This window comes from Blennius ocellaris, assembly GCF_963422515.1.
Source record: "Blennius ocellaris genome assembly, chromosome: 1".
In the NCBI taxonomy this organism is placed as follows: Eukaryota; Metazoa; Chordata; class Actinopteri; order Blenniiformes; family Blenniidae; genus Blennius; species Blennius ocellaris.
Window position 1 is genome coordinate 25,926,823 of NC_137650.1, and position 12,013 is coordinate 25,938,835.

At 40.5% G+C, this 12,013-nt stretch overlaps 1 protein-coding gene across 1 annotated transcript; it reads right to left on the reverse strand.

Moving 5' to 3' along the window:
- Positions 1 to 3,763: 3,763 nt before the first annotated feature.
- Positions 3,764 to 11,969, reverse strand: tmem276b (transmembrane protein 276b; the record flags this gene model as incomplete). Its single annotated transcript, XM_080497244.1, has 4 exons — positions 3,764 to 4,011; positions 4,291 to 4,428; positions 8,540 to 8,653; positions 11,582 to 11,969. 4 exons carry the CDS (start codon positions 11,967 to 11,969, stop codon positions 3,764 to 3,766), a joined length of 888 nt encoding a protein of 295 aa, XP_080353370.1.
- Positions 11,970 to 12,013: the final 44 nt, after the last annotated feature.

Below are 12,013 nucleotides of genomic sequence, written 5' to 3' on the forward strand. Positions count from 1 at the left end.
CTAGGTGGCACCATGTCCTAAGTGACAAGAGGCCTGGCCTCGCCCGCTCTCACGTTTCAGAGGAGGCTGCTGTCACCACTGCTGCTGTGACCCTCCATCTCCTAGTTCAACTGGAAATCTCTTTTCACTTTCAACGCCACAAATTACATCATCCCTGAGAGGTTTGACAGCATGAGACGCCGAGACGCCTCGTCAGACAGAGAAGCACGGTCATTAAATCTTTTAACAGGGATGATTCGCAAACAAAGTGTGCGGCTGAATCCACAAAGACGGGAGGATCACGACGTTATTAATAAGTACATATTTTATTTCAGTAAAATAAATTAATTGAAAAATGGACACAAGTTGTTAATATATTGAAAGAAACTAACTGTAATGAGATCATGCAAGACTGTAATGTCTTTTTTCTGCTTGTTTTTTTTTTTTTTTTTATCCCCACATAACATCTGCAGTGGATGGAACCAGTATAAATGACTTGTAGAAAATAAAAGCTGTGCTACTGAAACATGTGCCACTCCAAAAGGTGGCGTTGTCTTTTTTTTTTTTTCTCTCAACAGGGCATCTCCCATTGCACAGAGTCCACTTCTAGGTTCCTCATGAAACACAGGGAGTTTTCACCTGGGGGTGGGGGGGTTGTTGAATACACTCTTACACTGTGCTGACCTCAACTGTTCTCTTTATCTTTAATGTTTCGTAGATCTTGCTTCTGTGTGCTACTGTTCTGTACTGTACCACTTCAATCTGTAAAGTACAAGACAATGATACGTGTTGGGTGTTGTTGAAATTTACAAGTAGAGATATGGGGTGGGGGTGTAAATATGTGCTTTAAAATTGACCTTGTAAAAGTTTTTGACTGCTCATGTGCAGTAGTAGCTGTGCCAGTATTAGAAAAGTCGGATTTTCCCACTGATAGTACACAAACAAACTTGGTAGTTGTGTGCAATTGTGCTTCAGTACCAACAACACATTATACTTGCACAATGTACTTATACATTAAGGTTTATCAGTCACAGTAATACTTTATATTACTGTGTATCAGTTTAAAGGTGAAACTTAAAAACCAAAACACCAAACAGCTTTCCGTTCTGCCACTCATCAGAGACTGTCGATATGAATACTTTCATGTCTCCTGTAGATATTGTCAAAATAAGAGCCCAGACCGACTGACCCTGAACACATGATGTGGGATAAAACCCAAGTCTCTTTGTAAAAGACACAGCAAGGCGCTTATTACCTACTCCGATCATCTTAAGCTCCCACGCGTGACCTCGCAAACATACGAATGTATTAACGCCACCTGCTTCTGACTTCACTGATTTTTTATGAGATGCAGCAAAGTGCAAAGATTCAACAAGACACTGATTATACAGTTTTCAATCATGCCTCAGTTAAATTCCTCATCAATGGTGATGGTGAAAGGACTGAACGTCACACACAGTGTTGTTAACACATTATAACACCTTTTTTTTCTCTAAGAAAGTTAATTGACATAGTTGATAGAGTATCTCATGATTCATCTCAGGCAATCAACACTTATAAAAAGTTCATCACACATGGCTGTAATATTCTTGTATCATGAACTTGTTGTGAATTTCATCATTTCAAAGAAATTTACCCTAGTGACTGAGAATAAAAATCACACTTCAAAACAAAAACAACTGGCTGTTGTGAGTCATTTTCACACAAACAAATTGAAATCCTGCAATCCTTTTTCACAACCCTTTACTTACATTTCAATATTACATCCTGTGAAACACCATTTTGTAACCCAGCACAAAATTGCTGTAGAAGTTCCTTTTTGTTTGTTTGTTTGTTTTTGGGGGGTTTTCTGTTAGCTTGTTGCTTTTAAAAACATCTCTGTGGGGAAAAAGTGTCATAACTGTCATACATTGACATCCATTAAAACACCATTTGACACAGATTTATCTTTTTAAGTTTGTTTTGTCATACTTGTGTGAATCAGAACAATCAAACTACAAAATAAGTAAACAGTTTGTATCTGTAATACAGCTCAATAACCAATATCAAATTGCCCTTTGTGCTTTTTTTTGTGCACTATAGTTTTGGAGGCATTTTTGATCCAAAATTTGAATCACTAAAGTAAGAAACCATTAAATAATTGCCGTGTTCCTCTTTTTTTTTACACTGTTTTTTAAGACAGTGTGAATATGTGTTTTACTGACCAATTTTTGGTTTTGCTTTCTACGATGACCCTTCACTAACAGTTAAAAAAAAAAATTATAATATAAAAGTATTGAGAGTGATGAGCTCCTGCAGTTAGAATATTCAGGAGATTGTGTGAACAGTGTGTGTCACATAGATTTTTACTCCGCATTCTGTTTATTTGCTCGTTTACAAAGTCACATTTTAGGACATGATATGGTGATACGCTGGCTCGCAGCCAGAATTTGATGTCGCTATGTCACTGCCACTGTGCACATGAGGATTTGTAGCACAGCTTGTGCTTGTGTTTTATCGTTGGTTCACTGAAATTGCTTTGTTTTGTTGTATCTTAATACCTCCTGAAAATTGCTTAACCTACTTGTATTCAGAGTATTACACAAAGAAAGGCTGACCAATATTAAGGGTAAACAATAGAGTGATCAAATACTTCCTCTTCAGTGTGGTTCCACGTTTTGCTCCGGTCAGGTTATGATTCAACCGTGTGCAAACAACTGGTTCAGTCAGAGCCGCGTGAAGCGGCTGCTCAGCAGCGGCTGTGTTTTTATCCTTTCTTTTGACTTTTTTTTGTTTTGTTTTGTTTTGTTTGATACCACAGAAATCCCTTCAGGTTGTTAATTCAAGTCTTTATCCTCTCCATACTGTCAGCCTTCATTACCTCTGAACAAAGAGAAAACAAACATTCTTATTCAAAGTCTACTTCACACAAACAAGATGATCTGGATCTACAGAGAGATGCATTTTGTACATATTAAAATCTTTAAAGAAGCATCAGACAATTTGCTTTTTAAAGCAAATTTACTTCTCTGTGTTTTATCGTACTGACCACACTGCGAGATCCATTATAGGCTGCAGTCGTCTAACCCCGGAGGTTTGATATCAGTTAGTGTGCTACACTAAAGATAAGCAATGGGCAGTCAGCGCCAGAATATTTTCTTCTTCTTCTTTTTTTTTTTTTCATTACAAACAATAACACAGCACACATCACTTGACTGAAAGAGGAATGCTGACAGGATGCTCTGGCCTGATGTTTGTGTGTTTGTTCCTTTCGGATGATTTCGCCCATGATTCATCCGGAGTAACTGGGCATGTGTGGGGAGGATGGTTGGTGTGTGTGTGTGTGTGTGTGTGTGTGTGTGTGTGTGTGTGTGTGTGTGTGTGTGTGTGTGTGTGTGTGTGTGTGTGTGTGTGTGTGTGTGTGTGTGTGTGTGAAGAGAGCACCATTTGAAGACAAATTCTCTGCAGAGACAACAGTCACCATTAGATGTCAAAAATCAGAAACCAAATAAAAACGAATGTCTTATTTGTGCTATGAGAGCCATGGCCCAGTCAGACGGTACTGTGGGTGGTAAACTCGGTGGCTCTGGAGGTCCCTCAGAGATGTTCAAGATAAGGTGGTGTTGCTTTTTCTCGCCCCCCCCCCCTGCCACAACTCAGGCACACTGAACACTGAAGAGGAGGATAGGGATGCTGAAGGTGTTGTGAGATGGTGATCAGACAAAAACTGTTTCAGAGTCAAACATCAAGGTTGGAAGGGTGTGGCTTGTGCGTCCGGTGGGTCAGTCGTGTCACGACGCCTCTGTCACACGGTGCCGTTCTCCTGCCTGGGCTTGTGGGGCGTCGTGCGAGTGGGCGTGCTCAGGGAGGGGGCCAAGGTGCAGAGGAAGCCAGCCAGCAACGTGAGGCCAAGGCCCCCCCAGGCACAAAACATGGACCAGCCATAGCCATGGCTAATGTCTTCGGGGAGGCCGTACATGTAGCGGGGGTAGCGGGACAACTCGAAGTTGATTCCTGCCACACATGTGCACAAGGAGATGATGCAGCATGTTCCTGGTGAGAGGATGAGAGAGTAGCAGTCATTTAAAATGGTGCCTGATCGATTATTAAATTCCTACATGGGCCGTGCATCAGACTGGAGACTGGAATCGTGTTACTGCAGGACATTGATCTGCTCGCACTGTTAACCAAAAGATTGTGTGTGTGTGTGTGTGTGTGTGTGTGTGTGTGTGTGTGTGTGTGTGTGTGTGTGTGTGTGTGTGTGTGTGTGTGTGTGTGTGTGTGTGTGTGTGTGTGTGTGCGTGTGTGTAGGCATATGTGTGCTCACAGTACCTCCCATGAGAAAGAGTAGCCCAGCTACATATTGCATGAGGTCATGCTGCTGGCAGCATCCCAGCACTCCAATGATCCATCCAAAAAGAATGATGGACACGGCCATGCCCACAAAGCCAGCCGTCATTCTTCTTAAATCTGCAAACAGAGGCGAAAACATCAGAGAGGGAACAGAGACCAGCAGGCGCCCAACAATACAAAAAAAAAACATCACTTAAACTGGTGATGAATGCCTTTAATGTGGAAATCAAAGCCTGCCTGACTAAACATATGTCCGTGTGAATTTCCACAAACACAATATAACCTTCAACACGAGTTTGCAGTGTCGATTAGTTCACATATGAAGCACATTTTGTGTTATATGACCAAATATGCCACAATATTTGCATTTGTATTGTTTATCTGTGCAACAAACTTCAGGTCACATCATTACATTTAAAGCTGAAAAAGAATGAAAATGTTGAAGCAAGTTCATGGTGTTACGACATCTATTTAATAGAAAATTATTTTCTTTTGACTTCATACTATAATACAATTCCATTCAGGGTTTGTGTCATCACTAATGAATATGCTGGAGTATCCATGCTGATGCTGATATCACTATAACAACAATAATGAAGGCAATCTGTATTAATTTCCACCTTTTACCTTTGTATTTCAGTAGAATTAATAACGTTTTGGCCATGTTGTCATTGCAAATAAGAATCGGTCCTAAATAACCTACCTGGCAAAGAAAGATTTAATATGAATTTTTTTTTTTAAATCTAGTCTTTTTTTTTTTTTTTACAGTCGTACCCACGCTCCTCATGTCTGTGCCATGCTAAACTACGTACTGTAGATATTTAGAGAGTAATGTGTGAGGAAATTGGAGGAGGATGATTCTTTTCCCAACAGGCCTTATTACTGTGGAAGAAAAAACATGATTGAAAAAAAAGATAGTTGTAGTTTAGAACTGACATCTACTGTATTAAAATAAATATTTAAGGATCAAATTTAAGGAGTAAGCTGAACACCATCAGTGTAAGAAGCACAACAGTTCCAAGCCTACATTAAAGGACCTTTGTACCCGACTTCCACCCTCAAAGTAACAGCATTGCTATAATGTTTTTTTAATGCCCCTGAAAATCCAAATCTTTTTATTTGGAATTCCTGACATCCAAATCTGACATCAACCAAAATGTGCTACCAAGCACCAAACTAAGTCTACGTTGCATGTCATCTTAGAGTTAACAGTGACGTTCACTTTCATCCTCAGCACTAGAGAGCACAATTATGAGCGAGCACCTCAGTTTGTCAAACAATTAACTGTATATCAGTGAATTACGTATTACATGTTAGTAATTATTCACCCTAAAGTTTATTTAACTGATATGTGCATCATACATAGTATGATTTTGTATTTCGTATGACCTTCCTTCGCATGACGGTTATTTATAGACATTGTTTTAAGTTGATCCAACAAAGTGAAACTTGTGGCTGAATGTGTGCTGCCTATTGTCAACAGTCTGTACAAGCAACATTATTCCTAATTATGTTTTTAAAAAGACACTAGGTTAACTCTTAATAAGGCCTGACATTTTTTTTTTTTTTGCAATATCTGTAAATTCACTTTTTAAACGGTACTGTAATATCAAATTGTAAAGATTATTTATGTTGTGAAAGCCAGCTGTGTACTCACTAAGAGGAGGAACAATCATTCCAATCACACTCCTCAACCATAAAAATAGACAACATCCGATAATTCTCAGTGAAGAAGGAAGCTGTAATGGAGAACATTGATGGTAATTATATATGTAAAGGATAAATGGGGACCAAAATTATTCAAAAGCAGAATCTGTAACAGCAATGAATTAACATGTCTGCACTGAACAGAACAGTGCCGTCAACAAGTTATATCACTTGTATTGACTATATATCATCGCACCGAGAGGCAGTGGGATTAAAGGGAACTCGTGCATCATACTGAACATGACGACTGATGCAATCCAAGGCCGGACAAGTCGCCGACTCTCTCTCTGCACACAGACATTGAGAAAGAAAGCAAGCCTGTCCAAGTCTTTAAAAGCAGCATTTTAAAGGACGACGCTGATCCGTCTGACCTCAAGTTCTCAGATGAACCATTATAAAACTCAGCGGCTTCTCAGCAGTGATGACCCAATAACCCGCGGTCATCAGCGCAGAGGAGGGAGGGGAGAGAGGGGCTTCTGAGGTCAGCCACGGATTCAAACATGAGGAGCGGCCGGGCCTCAAAAGTGGCGAAACCTTTGAAACAATTGAGCAATCAGCAGGTAACCAGCAGAGCCGGGCGACTAATATGATAATAGACTTCTTTGCTGCTGTGACAGCAGATGAAAGACTCCAGCTCATAGAGGACTGAAAGGAAAGATGGAAGAAGGAGATAATCTCATTAAAATGTTTTACTGGCGATGAAAAACAAATGTCTTTGAAACTTTGAAAAATGGTGAACTGGCGATTCACAAGGAGTTGTACAGGACATTTTTCTATATATATGAATATGGTGTTATTTTGTGTATGCAGTTATTAGTGTAATCTATCTATCTATCTATCTATACTTATTTTACAGACCATTCTAGATCAGAATCATAATACTTAATAATAACAATAATTTAATCTCTCAATATACACAGATTTTGTGAAATTCTAAAGGTGGAGTTTATATACAGGTAATGATCCTTACAGCTCTTAGTGTTTGCAGCTTATTACTAGAGAGAACTGACGAATAATTTTTAGATTACTCGTTATTTGCGATTGTAAATATACATATGTGTGTTAAAAGTGACAGATGGGTCACGCCTCAGTAACAGCAGCTGATAAAAAGACACATCATACCAGAACACAACACCACCAGATGATATTTCTGATGAAGACGGAGGTCGAAACATGTCAATATATATTTAAAAACCTTCTCGTCTGAACAGATAAAAGCAGAAATATGTATATGAGAAAAACTAAAACCATAATGAACCTAACTGAACGGTAATTATACATATCAGAACTCAAAATATTGGAATATTTAGGATGTACTGAGAGGAGAGAAGGTTTTGACAATATTCTCTAAAACAGATCAGCAGTTCTTATCAAACATAAGTTTCATTTATTCTCAGGGAACTATACTGCTTCAATTCTTTAAAATGTGTTCTTTAAAAAATTTTTTTTACCAGTTTGCAACTTGGTACAAGGTGTGACGGGTTTCCGGTGGACGAATCATGACCAAAACAAACTCCAGAAGGATTCACACGAGTCAGAAAAGAAAACAAACTCCAAACATATTGACTAAAGGATGTCAGCTCATTTAGAGCTTCAGCTCCAGTGCGACTTGCAGAGAAAACAGCGACGACAAATACGTTTTCATTTCTATGAATTCCATAGCCCCTGCATTTTAGCTCTGCTTTTGTTTTCCATCCGTTTTAGAAGAAAAGTGGCTCTTTATCTGCTAAAACCCTATGTTTATACTCTTGTATATTCTAATTGTTATTTTGAATTAATGGTCTTCATTGCAACTTGCTTGTCCCCAGAGGTTATTCAAGTATTGTGATTGTGTTGATGATTCTGGTCATGGGTCTCTCACAGTGCCGTTTCCAGCAGACAGTCACGGTTAGGATAATAGAATAAAGTGATCTTCCTGTGAACAAATGATACTCAGACTGATAAAGACTGATGGAACCAGTCAGGAATGACTTCCTGTGGCGCTCTGTGGTACAGTTGGAAGTGATGAGTTGAAGCTGCTCCTATCTGAAACTGAAGCCACAGACCTCAGTTCCAGCTCAACAAACATCACTGCCCCGCCTGACCAGTCTGCTGCACCAGATCGTAACGACTTCCTCAGACAGCAACCGAGGCTCTGAACCAGCATGTTTTGAAGGATCTTGAATGGTAGATTGGTTTGTGTCCACCAGTTTGTTTGTTTTTTTTTAGCTTCACTGTAATGATTTGGCAACATTGGAAAGAGGGTCCACCTTTCTGAGAGAGAACCTAAAGCCTTGACCAGTTGCTGCTCTGAATGTCCTGTTCAAAATATAACATGGGAATAGTGAAACAACTGCCAATGCCACTTTCACATGCAACGTCTGGTTTTGAAAAAAAAAAAAGACCATCACTTATACTCTCTTCCATTTTTCTGCATCGCTGTGCAGTGCATCTGCTGGTTGGAAACATCAAAACCAAAGCAGGATTAACACACGCCAACAGCAGGACGACGGACGTGCACCACAAACACGTTCAGACTTACGGAGTGCGTGCCACTCGTCTTGGCGTATAGTCTTCGTGATGTTGACGGGTAAATTCCGTGGTAGGATGGACGAAGAGTAGTGATACTTGACTGGGGTACATCTGTCGATCACACCTGGAGAAAGCAAGTGGTCGACAGTTATGATCAAAACAAAAAGAGAGAACCGGCGAAGACCTGAAGTCAGAACTGACGACTGTTAAACATTCAGTGGCAAAAAAAACCCCCAACTCAGATTTAGTTTCATGAAAATACATTTTCCACACTAACCTCATTAGCTCTGTTTTCCCAAAGCATTTGTCATCAAGGAAGGGTAAGGAATCAAAATGATTCATTACAGCAGGGAGCATTTAACCGTGTTGGGGATCTCTCACTGCAGCCAACAAATCCCATTTTCTCATTATGGCCAAATTTCATAAAAGTTGACACTACATGTGCTGACAATTCTTTTAACTTCCGAGGGTTCCTCTGTCTTTGTTACCTTTTTGTTGAATTTAAAGTTGTTTTGCTCATATTTTTGATGTCCTAGACTTTGATTTGAATGTGCTTTGTTAACAACATCCAAGGTTACAACTAAACAGACTTGGTTTCACATCAAGATGTATTTTTTTTTTTTGTAGGTACTGTATATGATCTTCCAACAGGCTCCGTTACGTGTCACTGTATAAACTGCACCCACAGAGATGTTTATTGGAACTCCAGCTTGCCATACCATGCCTGCTTTAAATGTATGTTCAATTAGATTTGATGTTGCACGTATTTAGTTTCAGTAGAGGCTGGTAGCTGCTTGGCAAACCTCTGAATGGCTCATGCACCTGTGGTAGAGTCACAGAGTTTATTTTAATGATCCCGCATGATTAGAGCTCCCATTAGGACGTTATGGGAATCTACTGTCTGTGACTGACTGACGTCTCGCTGCCTCTCCTCTCGGCTTTCTGCTGTAGTGGGACAAATCAGACCTTTGTCACCCAGCATATCTCAGCTCACCTCTAAACCGAGCAAAGGTCTACTCATCTGAATCAGGTATTAAAACCTTTTGTGGGCTTGTCACTGTTAAACGAACCGCTGGAGATAATTGTGTGTTCCCACACGCAAAAAGAATTTGCGCAGAAACAAAAAAAGCAGCGCTCTTGAGCAGAACACTACTCAAAGATTGACACTCAATGAGACTTGACATACTGTGCAACTCCGAAGAAATGTGTTCAGAACCGTTCATTTGGCACCAAACCAGTTAACACGGAGGTCAAACCCTAGTTAGAATTTGGAACCAAACACAGAATTTCGTAACCTGCGCATTCCCTTAGGAGACAAATCTAACCGTTTGCAGCATTTATCTCTCATTTTATCCAAGTTTTGTGAATTATATTACATAAGAGCTCCTACTTCACTGTTTACACTGACAGGGTTTAGTTAAGGTAACTTTAAGTCTTGAATAATAGTTGACATCGCAAGTATTGTATGCCTTTATGTTTTGGAGTGGGCTTGATCATGTTTAAAGACGATATATTGGTTTACTGCTGGAGCATGTTGAGGTTTCTGAATGAGAAGTGCACCGCCGATATTTTTCTTATTCTTATTCTGCGGCTCCACTTTTGATGGTTTGATTCTGACAAACTCGCATAAATACTGAAGTCAATACTAAATAGAACTGATCAAGCCTTTCAGATAAGAAGTGAGACCGTTTCTAAATCTTCAATAAAGTCCAGTTGCTGCTTTCCTACTGCCAGAGTTATCCTGCAGCATTTGTGAAAAGAAACTGAGCATTTAACGTGGTCATAATGAGTAATAAAACCAGATCCAACTGAGTCAATTTAAGTGTCAAAAAGCATGAAAATCTGATTATTCATTTCATAGTGATAAAGATAGATAGATAGATAGATAGATAGATAGATAGATAGATAGATAGATAGATAGATAGATAGATAGATAGATAGATAGATAGATAGATAGATAGATAGATAGATAGATAGATAGATAGATAGATCATATAATATTTGACTAAAAACAGAGTGCAGATTGTTGCAAGGGTTATTGCAAGTGGGTTTTTGTAGATGTGATATTATGCTTGCACAGTTCATATTAAAAAACAGTAGCCTTTCCAAAAAAAATAAAAAATCATCACAATACTATTTGAGAAGCATGTGTAAGTGTGAATCCTATCTATATGTATAAATAATGACATGCAGTTTGGATGGTGGCACGTGACTGAAACAAAATCTCGCAGTGCATATAGAAAGGTTATGTGAGGTGCAGTTATAGCATAGGAGTGGGGTGTTTGGGGATTAAGGCGAGCTCGTGCAGGACTCAGAGGTACAGTCGGTGAAACAAAAACAGAGCATTGTTGTCAAAGTGTTAGACTTTACCTACAGTCAATAAGGTTTTCGACAGATTTCAGTGGTGAGCCGTATGGCACATAGAAACCAGAATCATTGGAAGACAACAGCATGCGAGATCACACATAGATGAATACAATAACATCTCCGTGTTCTATTTGACAATTCACGGGGTCTGTTCTTGGAAGATAACGTTCATCTATGTGCCATTTGGGATGTTTTAACACACAGGATTCGTACGTTGAAATACAAGCCATGTTTTCTCAGGAATTACACCTCTTTTGTCGTACATCTGCTCAGCTCCATGAGCTCAGCCTGGATCAGGTACAGCATCAGTGAGTGAGGCCTGGAATATGGTTTCTCATTGTTGCTGAGGATGGATGCCTGTGCATATGTGGCCCAGCATTCAAACCACATCCTCCATAATGAAAATACCTCCAATGATGATGGCATGTCGACTATACATGAGGCCCGACTGCTGGTAGAAATAAGAAGATGAGGCATCGTTGTGTCAGGGAGGGATTAAGAGGAGATGAGCAGTAAAAAAAAAAAAAAAAAAAATGTAAAAAATGAGGGGAAAAAAATGTAGATTTGAGGGGGGATTTTTTTGTCGACATGCAATGTGGATGAGGGAGGCCTGTGGTGCTCCAGTGTTTGTGTCGTGAAGGTGTGAGCTCATCGCTCAGCATCACGGCCCGCTGCCCCTGTTTACCTTTGTCAATGAGGCCGTCGGTCTCCAGGTCGAATCCCTCCCGGTGACATTTCCTCCACAGCCCCGACACGGTGGAGTTAAACTGGCGACTGCAGTGGGACTCCATGGCAGCCGCGGCGGTCAGAAAGTGGCGCTTGCCCCGGACGAGCGGCGCAGCCTCCGGGCCGCCGCTGCCTCTCCTCTCCAGGCTCTTCGGAGGCATCTGGAGCGGCAGGTTGTGGTTGGAAATGTAGATGTTCCGCTTGTTGCCGTACGTCTTGCACCTCTCCCGGTGCCGCCTGGCGTCGGTCTCGTACCAGTAGTCGGTGCAGATCGCCATGGCGAGCAGCCCCAGCGCGCAGAACGCCAAGAAGAGCCCGGTGCCCGTTAATATTTTCATCGCGGCCATCTTCCCCGCTCGATGGAGAGAGAGCCCGAACAGACGCAAGACGC